We start from the raw sequence: 16,135 nt of genomic DNA, 5'->3' as shown, positions 1-16,135 counted from the left end.
AGCAGTCTTCTCTGGAGGGTAGTACTTTCTGTAGAAAGCTAGAGCCAAGGTATTCCAATCAGTGATCCCAAGAGTGGCTCGATTAATCCCATTGTACCACATCTTTGCCTTGTCTCGAAGTGAAAATGGGAAAAGAATCTCCCGAATCTGATCTTGTGTCACTCCCTGCTGCTTAATGGTAGAGCAATATTGGCAGAAATCTTGATAATGAAGATTGGGGTCTTCATTAGGTCCACCACCAAATTGTTTTCTTTCGATCATGTTTAGCAATGCAGGTTTGATCTCGAAATTTACAGCTTCGATTTCAGGCATTTGATTGCTTCTGGGAAGTTCAGCCAAAGAGGGTTGGGAAAAGTCAGTAAGTCTCCGAGCCATCTCTGATTCTGGTGGAAGCACAGAGACAATGCTGGTAGAATCAGAGTCAGAATCCAAAGGATTATCTTCCCTTGGATTATCTCGCAACTGTCTGGAAAAGTTCTTCTGTCTATGAAAGGATCTTTCGATTTCAGGATCAAATTGTAGGCAATCTGAACTCAAACTCCTGCGCATAGAAGAACTAAAGAACAAACAATTAAGAGATTTTGTCCCAAAGAACAAGTGTTCTCTGAGACGAGAGTATATAATCTAGACTCTAAAACAATTAAAGAAAATGGAACAAAACCGTTTCCCCGGCAACGGCGCCAAATTTTGACAGGCTAAAGTCGTATCACCTTATCAAAAGTAATCCTAAGTCCTCTAACAAATAGTAGTCAGGGAAGTAGGGTCGAATCCACAGAGAAACAGTGTTCTTTTCCTAATTGTCAGTCAAATCTAGAGTATAGGAACGAGTGTTTTGAGTAATTATACTAAACTAAACTATAATATATCAAGAATTATCAATAATAAAAGTCTAGGGCATAGGTTCACCAATGATCAATATTTCGGGATGAACACTAAAATCAACAATTAATAATGCAGTTAAACAGATTGATTCGCTCTCTCAAGTCTAAATCAAGCATAGAACGATATTAACAGGCTCTCGCAATTTATTAACACCAATTCTACCTATTGAAACTAGCCTTAATATCAAGTTTATACCTCTCGGCGCATAACCTAATATTGCAACACTATAACAATCAAATCTGGCCAAATTGGATTGAATAGACATAAAAACATTCAATAGGAATCAACATGCATCAATAAAAATCAATACTTTAATTAAACATCCCTTCCTAATTGATCATGGATCCCCCTAAACCCTAGAAATAGACTACTCAATCATAATTGGGGAAAACATATTCATAAATTAAATAAGCAAACATGAATTAATACTAAAGGATTGAATAGGAATAAGAAGAGAAGAGAAATAATACCAATTGTAGAACCAATCTTGCAAAAATCAAAGCTTCTATTGAAAATTCAATGTAAATGGAGAAAAAGCAAAACTAGGGTTCTTCAATAATTGAGAGAAAAAGAAAAATAATCTTTAATGAATTAATGACGGGCAAAACAAAATAGAAAATAAGATAGGAAATAATAATATTCCCTTGAGTCTTTATACCTTTCTATTTCCTAAAACAACTAGAAAAATAGAGTCCATTCGTCAAAAGATAAAGCCTTATTCGACTAGGAAACCCGGAATAATCCGCGGCCGCGGATTTTCGGGCTGCAAAACAGCGTCAACTTGCAAAGACCATATCTCCCAAATAGAAGTCGTATCGGGGCGTGTAATATACCGTTGGAAAGCTCTTCAAGTCTAGTTTCCAACCCCACTGGAATCACGAATTCCGATCTCTGGATAATAAGTTATGATCAAAAAGAGTGCACATGACTCAATTTCAATACTTCTTTTAATACGTTTCCGCTATGTTTGAGTTGCAATCCGACTTGAAGATGCCCTTTGGACTTCTCAATTGACTTAGCTCCTTCCTAGATGCTTCTCATGCTTAAGCTTATCCAATAATACTCCAATTGTGTTCTCAATACCTGAAAACTATCAAAAAACACCGAAAACACACACAAGAGTAATATCTTCTCAACTTAAGTACTATGTGCAATTATGGACTAATAATGCAACTAAATGATCCTAAAATGCAACCTAAATGCATCATGAAATGCCTATATTAATATGACTCATCAGCGCTCAATGCGTAGGCAATAAAAACACGCCTAGAATTATATATGTCCATGACTTAGGAAAAATTGGAGGAGATAGTATAAAAAGTTTGATGTACTTGTGTTAGCAATAAATGCAATTTCTATGACCAAGGATTTACTAGTTATTAAGTTCAAGAATAAATCAAAGCTGTAAATTTAAATGAGAAATGGAAGCAATAAAGAGAGACAAAGATTTAACTTGGTTCGGCCAACCTTGACCTACATCCACAAGCATGAACCTTGGAGTTTTCTTTAGCCTCTCTTATGGAGGAAATGCAATGAAAAAGGAGAGAGAGAGTTATATTTTGTGGCTAATTTGGATCTTTGAGTTCTAAATGAATTTAGGATGTCTTATATATGACCGGCCTTCTAAAATTTACAAAATTACAAAAACCCAAAACAAGAAAATCTTGAAAAATCCGGATCAAAACACGAAACCCGCAAAACAGGGCCAACTGCCGGCCTGCCCGGGCTCCAAACCTGCTCTCCCGGTGCAGGTTTTGCAAAGAGGTTCTGCCTTGGAGGAAGAATGTGGGAAATGGGCTGAGCTCGCCCGAGCCGCCGCCGCCCGCCCGCCCGAGCAGCTGGGGAAGAAGAAGCACACTTGGCGTGCGATGCCCTTGCATCTTTGAGTGTCTCTCCTTCTTCGCCAAGAAATCAAGGCACATATTACAACTTGGTTTTTCTTTCACTTTATATCCGTCAATAAGGTGCAACGGGGTACACGTTATCACGGATGGCATTCCACTCCCTGCAATGTTCACTGGGCTGCGGCAGTGGGATGGGCGCCCTGCGTTGGCCCAACGGAAGCTGAAACGCCACGAGGCGTTTGGTGGGCCAACGAGCTCCAAATGGACTCAAATTTTGAGGTCCGCCATATTTTGGGCCAATGAAGATAACAGTCGAGCCAAATTTTCAATTCGAGGCCCAAAAACAAGTCATGATGCACATATATTCTCGGTGGTGCCAGGGAAGCTTTTAGAAGGGCCTATCAAGGTCTATGAGGTGAGCTTCTAGGCTAAGGTACTTCTAGAATGTCTCTAGAGTTTCTTTGTTGTACATATGTGTTGTAAATGGTCTAGATTGTTCTAGGCAGCATGTGTGTAGAACCCTCCAAATGAGGATGTGGAAAACTTTCTATAATTTAGGGAAAATTAGGATAGAGTTCTATAAATAGGCATCCCCATTCATTTATTTGTACATATCATCCAACACTTGTAATTTTCTCTCAAGCAATCTAAGAGCTTTCTCTTAAACCCTCTCTTGTTTGCTTACTTTCTCTTAGCCATCTTTTTCATACTTAGCAATTTTCGTAGCACACTTAGCTTAACCTAGCTAGCCAAGCCAAGCAGTCGGGTGCCTTGACTTGCCTTCCGACGGGACTGTGAAGCAAGTAGATCACGTATATCGACTAGGGAAGAGTCAGTATGTGACAACATGCTATCCTGTTTTTGTAAGAAAAATTGAATTTTGTAAAAAAAAAAAAGAGAAGCCAGAGAATTGCGTAGCCTATATATGCATGGAGTGCACAATGCCAAGATACTAATAGCTTTTATAATGACAACACCAAAGATACTCACAACAAATAAAAAAAGTTCCCATGCTCTTTGTGCTGTACATGGAGTATTTTAATCGCATTATGTCATACACAGGGAATAAGCAATTTAGGTTTCATCCTAGGTGCAAGTCATTGAAGCTAAATCACTTATGCTTTGCGGATGACTTAGTATCTGTAAAGGTGATTTTAATTCAGTATTAATGATGCTTCAAGGTCTTAAGTTGTTTACCGAGTCCATTGGTCTTGCTGCTAATCCTCAAAAGTCAGCTATTTTTGGATGTGGAGTGAATGCTCAAGAAATGCAAAGACTTGTTGATTATTGCTCTGGATTTAGACAAGGTAATCTTTCATTTCGTTATTTGGGGTGCTTATAAGTACAAAAAAGTTGTTAACTCGTGACTGTGAGAAACTTATTGAGAAGATGTTGGGCACAATAAGATGTTGGAGTACATGAAATATTTCCTTTGATGGGAGAAGATACTTGAATAACATTGTGTTGCTCAGTATAAGTGTATATTGGTCTCAGATGTTTCTTCTTCTTAAGAAGATTATTAAACATATCAATGCCATATGTAGATCCTTCTTGTGGACGGGCTCTTGTCATTCTACTAAGCCTGGCTATGTTTGCTGGATTTAGGTGTGAGCACCTAAACATAATGGTGGGCTACCTAGGTTTTAGATCATTAGATAAATGGAATATAGCCAATGGTGGGGAAATTATCTTGAAGTATAGCTATGAAAGAAGACAATCTTTGGGTGAAGTGGATACATGTTATGTACATTAAGGAGCAAAGTTGGAGTAGTTTTACTGCTCCAAGATCAGCCAGTTGAGCTGTGAAATACATTTGTAAAGTGAAACAGAAAATTATAACTGTTTGTGGTGAAGCATGGATGGGTGTGTCTAAGTTCAGTACATCTGATATGTACAAGAAGCTGCAACATCCAAGGCAGAAAATACATTGGTGGAGAGATGTTTGGGATCATCATAATGTTCCTAAACATGGTTTCATTATGGCTTGCTATGCACAGGAAATTACAAACTAGAGACACATTGTATACTCTGAACATCAATATTGATGATGTTTGTTTTCTGTGTGGAGATGGAAGAGAAGATCATGGCCACCTCTTCTTTGGATGTAGTTTCAGCAGACAATGCATCAAGGAGGTCAAGAAGTGGTTAGACATTAATACTACTTCGAGTAATCTGGACCAAATTTTGGGTGGATTAAAAGAAGATACTAGGGAAGTAAGATCAAGAAGCAAATTATAAGAGAATGGAGGGTATTGGGTGAAAGAGAATTAAATGCATGACTACCTCAACTTTGGGTTGAATAAACAATAAAAAACTACTTCCAATGTGCAATTAAATGATGGTGGCACTTTTCTTTTAGGCAAATCAAGAATAATGAGAAAATTTAAAAGGAAAAGGGAAGAACATTTTGGGACACCGAGAATGAATTACGGGAACTATATTAGGAAACAGAGAGAAACTCTTACATTTCATTTTTTTGTAACCCGATGTTCTTATTTGATCATTAATATCTTTAATTATGCAAAAGTAGAATTATATAAAGTTGAGAAAGTTGGAGGCCCTTGGAAGCGTATCTGCGCTGCGATCTTAAATAACCCAATTACCAAGCCACTGGCCCTTAGTGGTATCCGGAAAAAAGTGGGAAATGGAACCAACACAAAATTCTGGTTTGATATATGGCTTGGAGACTCTCCCCTTAAAAATCTTTTCCCTCGACTATTTCTTCTAGCATCTATCTCATCTCTAGGTTTTTGGGAGGGGTATCTTTGGAGATGGAGCTTTTATTGGCGTAGGAATCTGCGAATTCGAGATTTATCTGATCTGGATTCTCTTGACAAAATGCTTCAAGAGGTCCACATTTCGCATGGTTCATCAGACGAGCTCATATGGTGTTTGAATGATGATGGCTCTTTCTCCGTCAAATCACTCTCTTTTGAAATGGATAAATCGTCTCAAACACCGCATCACATTGTGCCACGAATCTATGGTGTGGCTTGGTCCCCCCGTATTGAGATTTTTGTATGGCTCGCATGTCAGGGGAAAATAAACACGAGATCAAAGCTTGAGAAGATGAAAGTCATTACTCCTGCCGAAAACATATGCCTTTTTGTGAGAAATATGGAGAATCAGTTGATCACCTCCTCCTTCATTGTATGTTTTCATGGGAAATATGGTGTTGGTGGCGTCACATATGGGGTTTCACATGGGTCACTCCTTCTTCCCTCAATGAAACTCTGAACCAATGGGCAGTACCGAACCTCGATGATTTTTTCAAAAAAGTGTGGTGGGCTAGTTTCTATATTATCACTTGGTCTCTTTGGAAAGAGAGAAATGAAAGGATCTTTAAGGGTTCCAAATGTGATACTAGACAAATCAGTATTCTAATCCTTATTAGATTGGGATGGTGGATAAAGGGTTGGGGAACTCATTTCCCCTACTCTAGTGATGATATCCTAAGAAATCCTTGGTGCCTCCGTAACCTTAGAATCGAAGCTCCAAAGCTCCATAAGCAACTTCAACTCAATCAGTGGTATGCGCCAATTGAAGGTCTCCTCAAATGGAACGTCGATGCATCCTTTAATCCCCTCTCAAAGTGCTACGTAATTGGGGGAGTCCTTAGAAATTGCAAGGGTGAATTCATATGTATCTTCTCCTCCCCGATCCCTAAAGTAGAGATTAATCATGCTGAGGTTCATGCGATTTTTCGAGCAATACAAATCTCGCTTCACAATGAGCATTTCTCCCAAGCAAGTTTCGTCATTGAGTCCGACTCCATAAACGCGGTTAAATGGTGCACCACTGAAGGAAGCGGGCCGTGGAACATTGTCTTCCAGCTGAATTTTATAAGAAATGCTTTTCATGGCCTCCCCACCTTCACAATCAAGCATCAAGGTAGAAGCTCAAATCAAGTAGCCGATGCCCTTGCCAAACAAGGAATGCACAGGAGATCAGAATTCTTAGCATGGATTTAGTATTATGTAAAGTGTTGTACCTAATCTACATTTCTTTGTAATGGTGTGGCAACTTTTTACTATCCGTGTACCCATAGCTACTTTCCTAAGGTAGCTGCCATGTTTTATGGCCAATAAATAAAAACCAAAATTATCTTAAAAAAAATAAAGTTGAGACTAATTTGAGAGTATACACTGAGATGAATGTAACAAGATTCCAGTGAATTATGATTTTGCTTTATATAATATCGAGAAAATATAGTCAAAAATAGTTATTGGAATATTTCAATTTACTCAACGCAATAGTACTTCTTAAAAAACGAACGAAGTATAATACAATTCCATAGTACCTCATGAAAATTCCTATTTTCAATTGGTGGTGACTAAATCCATGAGGCGGAAATGCGGGATGCTATGAGGACTAAGCCACTAAGGCACAAAGCGTGGATTATGGACCAGGGTGCACCATGCTCATTGTGCACCCAAAAAGAACATACCATCTATATAAAAAAACACGAGTTTTTTTCGACAACTTTTCTACTTCAAAAAAGAACACACGACTTAAAATTAAAGAACATGTAAATCTGTATTTATAAAAGAACATAGGTTATAATGAAAAGAACATATAGTAAATGAACATGTACGCTTAAGGTAAAAGAACATGTACCTTTTAAATTCAAATTTGAAAAAGGAACATTTAGTTGCAAAATTTAAGGAATCAAATAACAATAATTTTTTTAAAATTATAGACTCTAAAAATGATAAAACGACGTAGTTTAGAAGAGGGTGCACCATGCTCTACGTGCACTTGGGTGCATGTACTTATTTGCGACTAAGGCATAGGATTAATCCAAAAAATATATTATACACTAGAGGTTTACTATGAGCATGATATACTTAAGGCTATTTATTTTTTTCTCATTGCTCATTTAAAACAAAATTAATCTTGGATATACCATGCACATACTAGGGATGGGCATGGGTCCAGGACCCTACCCGGACCCTGTTGGACCCGACCCTAATTTAAGGGTCTAGGTCCAACTTTTTCAGACCCTAAGGGTCCGGGTCCGGATCTGGGTCCAAGTAAATTTTTTAGGGTCCGGGTCTTAAAGTTTTGGACCCAGACCCGACCCTTAGACCCTAAACTTATCTAATATATACATCTAAACTTTTTTTTGAAAAAACAACTGATTTCCTGAAAGACTAAAACCTAAACTAAAACACCAAAACACCCATTCTAAACTCTTATGTAAGTTGTGTTTATTTCGTTTTTTTCAGTTTGTATGTTTGTGTTTTTGTTTCGTTTTTTTTTTCAGTTTATATGTTTGTGAATTGTGTTTGTTTCTTTTTTTTTTCAGTTTATAAGTTTGTGTTTGTGTTTGTTTCGTTTTTTTTCAATTTATATGTTTGTGTTTGTTTCATGCGATTTTTTGTGTTTGTTTTATGCGAATTTCAGATGATTATTGATATTAATAATGCTGAAAATTTAGCAAAATAAAAAATTTAGGCCTGGACCCTCCAGACCCTCTAGACCCTCCAGACCCTCCAGACTCTGAGGGTCCGGGTTAGGGTCCAATTTTTTCAGACCCTTAGGATCCGGGTCCGAGTCTGGATCTGCAAAAATATTTAGGGTCCGGGTCTAGGGTCCAGCTGGACCCGACCCAAACCCTACCCTTGCCCATCCCTACATAGTACCCACGAGTTTATGATAAATGAACTCCACTTATTCTGATCATTCTCTCGAAACAACGTACCATTTTTATTAATACATTTCTATACTTTGGTTACAAAAGGTGTATATATATATAAAGAGATTACATAAGAATAGATGATATTTTTCATCATCGTGTAAGTTAGCTGCCATTTCATTTTGAAACAAACAGATAAAACAGTAAGTCAAATAACTAATCTAAATAGCTAAAAAGATCCTTTGAGAGGTATCGCAGGATTTGTTTCATCTTCATCCTTCGGTTACCATGTCATGATGGACAGTCACAGATAATTACATGAAGCAAGATGAAGAAAAATCAATTGAATAGTTGCTCTTAAAGGCTGAAAAAAGGAGACATCCTCTGAAATGCTCCAACGTCGAGTCCATTGTAAGCAAGGGGAGCATACATCCATAAATCATCAGAGCTCAAGAGCTGCATGCACATTAACAAGTGTTATAACTTGCTATATTGATCATACTATAATAAGTTTGTGAACCATATATTATAAATCAAGCAAATGCTTCAACATACCCGGATTTGCAGCTGCAAAAACTTTACATAATGAAATGCCTCTTCAAGCATTGTACTGATATCAACCTGGCAAATTTGGTAATGTATATATCCATTAGCAATGAACTAAAGATGAGAAAAATATATAGCACTTTGGATCTTTTTTGGTAAATCGCCAAAAAATTGGAACTATTCAGAATAATCAAAAGTTGGGATCGAGAATATTTTCAGAAGATGGGTGAAAACTGAGATTAATTCATGTCAACTTTTCGCAATAGTGTTGAGGTGCATTACCTTGGTTCCATTAGGTACAAGGTTCTGTAAGATTCTTAATCTCTCATTGATCCTCATCCTCCTCTTCTGTAATGTACCAATACAAGGAAATTTAGCAAATCATGAACTGCTTAACTACAAATCTGATTTTTTACTGAAAACAAGACGAGTTTTTGGCAATGTATGTACCCGTGCATAGAGGCTCTGAGGATCAGTTGCAGCACCCCTGTTTGCTCTTTTTTTACCGGTAGAAGACTGAGACACACTTATATTGGAATTCGAGTCTTCTGTTTCAGTAATCTCTTCTGAAGCACAGGGAATAGAATCATCTGAATTCGAATCTGCATTTTCGTTAGTCTCCTTGGTTATAACAGTTGCAGTAATTTCTTCCTCAGTTTTCTGGTTAGCCTTCTTCTTGTCCTTAAGACCCTGGAAAGTTAACAATCATATGAGCAACTTTCTATAAAACACAGCACTTTTTTTCCATCTCATAATAGTACTTACATGTTTTGAAGTACGAGCATTTTTCTTTGGTGTTTCCATTAAGCTCGTCTTTTCATCTTTATTGTCTTGAAGGAGAGGCACCTCGCGTTTCCTCTTGAGGGTTAACTCGGTAGTGGCTGATGACATATTGACAGCATTATTAGTATGAACATCATCATCACCGGACATTGTATCATTTCTTGTATTCTGAAGAAAGGGAAGGCTAAATAAGCCATCAATCTCCCCATTCACCATTGAGAAATCAATGCAGGATAAGATGTCAGTGGCTTCAGGAAGAAAATTATCAGCAAAACTATCAGTGTTAGTATGCTTTCTAGTTTCTAAGAAATTATGTGGAGGTTTAGATATCCATCCACTTAAGGTAGAAAAAGAATTTATATCTACATGAGAAAAGCTCGATGATGCTGCAAAAGCCGGACTCTCATCCAGCTCATTTGCAGGAGATGAATATTCAAACAAGTTAGCAGAAAGATCAGGGGACTCATCCACTGTAAACAGTTTACAAATGGATTCCCATTCTCCATCAAGGAATGCCCCCATTAATGTTATTTTGATTGTAAGCTAATCGCGAAAAGGGTAACAAAGGAAGGCTGAAGGGTTTTTTGATACAAGTTGAAGAATGTTGACAGCTTACTCAATGACAAAAGAGTACTTTGAGAACTTATTTATATACACCAACTTCTGTAGAATGGAATGTTGTAAGAGATTTGAGTTCATTAGTTCATTGATTTAAGTATTCCAATGATTGATCTGAACAGGGTCTTTGTTCTATGTAACTAATCTGCAATTGTCCAATGTGGGGCCAAACAACAGGCAGATTACAGCTCAGAGATCATCCTGTGATACATGAAAAATAATTCACAGGCCTGTGAAGCTGATTACAAGCTTAAACATGCAATTAAAACTATACTATCTCTTCCTAGAATGATGAATCATGAAGCAAAGATTATACTAATTAATAATTGTACATAATATAATATATGTCATCGACATAGATTAGGTGAGGATAGGAGTTAGCTCAAGTGGGTAGAGCGCTCACCCTTGGCTCCTGATGTCAGGGGTTTGATCCTTACCCCAGCATTATGCTCGGGTATTTCCTTAGCATGCTATGCATGCCTTATCAGCCAATGTGTTGGTGTTTCCCACAGGCTAGTAGCCTTGTAACCTTGTAGGGGTTAATCCTTGGGATGACTTAATTTCCTAATAAAAAACAATAAAAAAATCGACATAGATTAGGTAGTATTTTCTGATATTATTTTAGCTTAGCTACTAAATATAAAAATGTACATAACATATACAGAGTTACAATATTGGAAGTACCATATATATAGAATCATTTCTTCTTGTAGAATTGAGAGAACGTGAGAAGTCTACTTGTATAAAATAAACAAAGAACAAAATTCTGTTAATTGGATTGAAGCAGAAGAAAGTAAAGGACAACCAAGTGATGAGAACTAGTTTTAGATTACCTTTTCAAAGTAGTAGAGTTTACGACAATAGTGAATCACATAATTTGATCTGTTCTCTGGTTGGAGAACATTCTAGATATATATCTTTTCTCCCCTATTTTTTGCTTTCAAATTTTACAATTTACAACTTGGCAAACATCTCGTTCATGGGTGAGCATGGTCTAATTGATCCACCAGACAAGTTGATGCTATTAGAACTTTCAAAGGACAGAGGAAGGAGTATACTTATAAATACTCCCTCCGTCCCTTAATAGAGTGCCCATTTCTTTTTTGGACACTATTCAAAGGTAAAGAAAGCCCTCAAAAAATATTTCTAATATATAAGAAAAAACATAGTCATGTGGAGTCTTGTTTGATTCATCTCATTACGTACATTAAGAAAATCAAACTTTTATAATTTTTACTAATATGAAATTAAAGATATTAACGATACAAAACATGCATTGGCAAACGTGCATTGGAGAAATGAGCACTCTATTAAGGGACGGAGGGAGTATATAAGATGATCTGGTGATGGAGTTTTAAATATTTTAACTAGTGATTTGCTTAGTTGAGCTTAGTACGCGTCGTTGAGGATCAAGGTTGATCAAGTGGTTGTAATGCCTTTTTCTATTTTTATGATAGGAGTTTGAGTCTCACCCCTGGCAAGAAAAATTTCAATTTTCCGCCTTTTTTTGCAAGGGAATTCTCCTTACCAAAAAAAATTATTACTCGTCACTAAACCTAAGCACAACCGGCGGCACTAACAAATTACTACCTCCATCCTATAATATGGTACTTATATTTCTTTTGAATGTTCGAAAATGTTGTGCCTATTTTATTTTTTATCAATTTATTTGGACTAGATTATTTTTGTGTTTTACATAATTTTTTCAAAATACTCCCCTTTCTTTTTTAAAAATGTGTGACCTTATTTGTTGCTTTACGCCATTCCAAGGAACACTTATTGCTTTATTATTTAATTTTGAAGGAAAAAGAAGATCTTTAGTTCCAAGACAAAAGTATCAAAAAAGTACTTGATTAAATATTTTTTGGGGAGAATCCTACTATTCCATCCATTCTCCTTAATTTTCGTAAAAAAAATAAAAAAAAATAAGCACTATATTATGGGATAGAGGGAGTATGCAATTAAAGTATAATGTGCAAAAATCAACAAATAAATCTATACTAATATATTAAAAGGCGTGCGTAAACCAAGAACGGTGCCACGTGGCGCTCTCCCTAGGGAGTTTTAGATCATGTAATCCATGTACAATAAAAAAAAAATTAGAAATTGCATAGTATAGGTTTTGATCCCGTGACCTCAAGTTCATGTACTAAAGTTTTAACCACTAGAGTGACTAGACCAAGTAATATTTAGTGTTATTATATCAAAGTACAATATTAATAAATGAAAATTTTCTTACCCGGGGCATAGCCCGGGCCTAATAACTAATTAAGAAGATTAAATAAAGAACACACAAGATTCATGTGCACGTAAACTCAAGATTTCAAAAGAACCACAAATTTTATTGACTTTCGATGTGAGATGATAATATGAAGATAATACTTCCTCCGTTTCTAAATAAGTGCAACATTTGCATAGTGTTTACTATTCACAGTTTAAACTTTAATTAGCTTTGGTGATTTACATTTTAGGAAAAACATAGTCATGTGGGATCTTGTTAGATTCGTCTGAATGTGAATTTTTTTAATATCAACTTTTATAATTTTTACTTATTGATAATTGAAGATATTAATGGTCAAAATAATGCATTGGCAAACGTGCAAACAAAAAATGTTGCACTTATTTAGAAACGGAGGAAGTATTCAATATCTCTAGATCTCTAACCTCTCTTTAGAATTCCTAGTGTATAATGATGACCTAAAAAATATTTATACTAGGGTAGACATATAAGCCGGTAAAACAGGAGAAAGTATGAAAAATCGTGTGCCTCTCTAGAAACTAATCAAGCTCACACAGGATGGCAGGCACTTCACCCAGACCAAACTAGAATTTTTTGCACGCGATGCATGCTTGAATTTTTTTCGAAACAGAAACTCAATTTTTCTTCGACATAAGAGTCAAAAGTTGAACATTAGACATACAAAGTATAATTGTTTTTAGTTGTAAAATTTGATTGGTTTAATTTCTGTCACTTAAGTCTCTCACCATTCTTTTTGTTTTGTTTTTTACTTTTCAAAGTTAAATTCTATGAACAAAATAGAAATTTTATTGAATTTGTTTATGATTTCTAATATTATAATTTTTTAGTTGATTTTTGAATTAAGTACAATATTTCATAAATTGTAAAGAAAGTGGACACTTTGATTTCAAGTCATTTTTTCATAGGGTTGTAGTTTGTAAGTGAATTTTTAAGTTGTTATAAAGTTTCCTCATTTTAGTGATTTGCATAACGTAAATTATGCAATTTTATGATTTTAGTTGACTTGTGAGTGATTGTTATAATTATATTTTTGGTATTTTTATTTAAATCCCACTTTGATTTGTAAGTGAATTTGTAATTTAGAATGGGAAGGGGGGCAAAATAGGCATTTCAAAAAAGGACACCATTGCTCCCCCTTTCCCTTATATAATAGACATCGGTTAATCCCCAAATGATCTTCCCACTTGGATTGTACACCCACCACTCGGCTAAACCTAAATAAACTCGCTCTAAAAGTTGTTAACCCAAACATCACCCGAATTTGAATCGACCCGACGCAAACGTGAGTTGGAATCAAGCTAGACCTATATAGATTGACCCGAGATGAGTCGACTCATACCCAATCTGGATGACCGTATATAAGTCATTACTCATAAGCCTTACATACAAAGTATTTAAGTAATTGTAACCTAAAACTTGCTGAGTTGTTGTCATTTGCGACCAATAATATCATCTTAATTTTTGGAAGAAAAAAAAAATGTAGTGAATTAGTGGATAAATATCTTTCATTCATACTTAAGGTTGCAGATTAGAAAATTTATATTAATAATAATTATTTTAAGACTTGTATGAGCTGACATAGGGTGAGGATCATGGGACGAGAAAGAATGCCATATGGCTAGTGAATTTTGTCAAATTTCAAAAAGTACCTAGTGAAAAATCCCAAATCTTAAAGATACAGCCCAATTAAGTAGTAGAATGGCGAATGGTGTCATTTCTTGCATGATTTTGGTACATTTAACCGAACGAGATCATGTTTGAAGAAAGGGTTTCATGTTAGTGTTAACATTAGACCCACTAAAGATAATGTTGAAATCACGCGCATGCATCATATTAACAGTAGAATTAGTTAAGCGTCTAGAGATATTACTTATGCCAGCCTGAAATTGCTTCTTGCTGAATTATTTAAGTGCTGAAGTATATTAGTTAAACATTAAAGTATATTAGATACGTCATAGAAACCAGATAATATTGCATTTTAGTGGCCCTAATTTCAGTATGACGCATAAATCATTCTATATTTCTTCCCTAATCCATCGAGACGGCCTAAAAAAACCTGCATTGTTTTCCTTTTCCAATCTGAATTCGTTGTTTAGAGCACGATTTTGTAGTGGCAATTTTCACAAACACTTACTTTGTTATTGTTTCACCTGACAAGATGTTTAATTATCATGTTTGAAGTGAAAGAAGAATTTGATACAAATTAATCACAAAGGGTAATATATATTGATCAAACGATAACTCGCACTTGCAAAAACTAGGAAGAAACAAGTCAGATCACTTTCGGTACCGAAAGTTTAATTTTTAGATGAAAACATAACTGATACCTAAATGTTATAAGTTATTAATTTATTCGTAATAGTTAAATAACATAATGTGAAAGTTACACTGACAAGATTGTTATGTTTTCATGTCTTGAAAATCATGCACATATGTTCAATCACAACAATACCACATAGGTACATGTGCAAAATGTGGACTATATTTGCAAAGAGCGAAGTATGGAAAAGATAAATGGATAGAGAAACCTCTGGAGCAGTTACAAAAACAACTTAATCACATGGCAATATGAAATCGCAAGAAAATTCTACAATCTTATTCTCAAAAGTTAAGACAATGAAGATGCAATAAAGGTATTGCAAGAAATCTACAAAAATATTGCTACAAATATAAACAAAGTCTGAGCTACAAAACCAATTGTAGAAGAACAATGCTTATCAAGTACAACTGCATTGGTTATTTTAGACCGGATCGTGCAAAAACAAAGGAAGAATTGTAAGGAAAAAAGAGTCATTTTAAGAAGACTATAAAAATTAATTCCAAGAACCAAATTGAAATTGGTACAAGTATTCCAAATGCTAGGTTGTTTTAATTTTTTTTTTTCCGGTTGTCTTTTGTACTTGACATTTTAGATTTATGAAAAATTTATTTCTTCGTTTATATTATAAACTAAATAATGCTTAATAAATCTTAACTAATTATAGAACAACACTGACTACTATACTGAATATGTTAACTAAAAAATAATTTAAGTCTACATATATATTACCAGCTCTAAACTATTATGCTAAAATACATAACTAATTTGCCAAAAATATTAACTAATTCACCAAAAATATTAATTACAAACACAAACTCCAAATAAATTCAGTTTTCTCCATTACTTGGATATGCAATTTCATCACTTGTACTTATTAAAATGTTTTTCAATACTATTTGTAAGTATTTAAATCTTTCTTACTCACCAAATGAAGGTGAACTTAGCTACGTACTTTTGTTTGATTTCTTCTATTGTCGAGCAATAGTTATGCCTAAAATGTCGCCACACGTATAACATATACCAAAACCATACAGATAAGTCCATACAACTACCATTGAAGATTAAGGTTATTGTCTACTGGTTGTATGTCCTCCTTCCATCCTTGTGGTATAATTCTCACCTCTTATAAAAAAGATCTTCAATTTTTTCCCTTCTCTATAAGGGACTTTCCCTTATGTTTTTCTTTTGGGAAATTTCCTCAGGTACCCTGAGGTTTGACGTAATTCCCAAATTACCCCCCACAT

General features: G+C 35.3%; 1 protein-coding gene across 1 annotated transcript; it reads right to left on the bottom strand.

The window, feature by feature from the left end:
- Nucleotides 1-8,008: 8,008 nt before the first annotated feature.
- Nucleotides 8,009-10,695, bottom strand: LOC104902181 (transcription factor RSL3). The gene is made up of 5 exons (XM_010689881.4): nt 9,676-10,695; nt 9,361-9,600; nt 9,193-9,258; nt 8,920-8,985; nt 8,009-8,820 (listed from the first exon to the last, which is right to left on the bottom strand). Exons 1-5 carry the CDS (start codon nt 10,213-10,215, stop codon nt 8,722-8,724), a joined length of 1,011 nt encoding a protein of 336 aa, XP_010688183.1. The 5' UTR covers nt 10,216-10,695; the 3' UTR covers nt 8,009-8,721.
- Nucleotides 10,696-16,135: the final 5,440 nt, after the last annotated feature.

The sequence above is a fragment of the Beta vulgaris genome, chromosome 1 (genome assembly GCF_026745355.1).
Source record: "Beta vulgaris subsp. vulgaris cultivar EL10 chromosome 1, EL10.2, whole genome shotgun sequence".
Classification (NCBI taxonomy): Eukaryota; Viridiplantae; Streptophyta; class Magnoliopsida; order Caryophyllales; family Amaranthaceae; genus Beta; species Beta vulgaris.
This window is presented reverse-complemented; position numbering and strand designations above follow the sequence as displayed.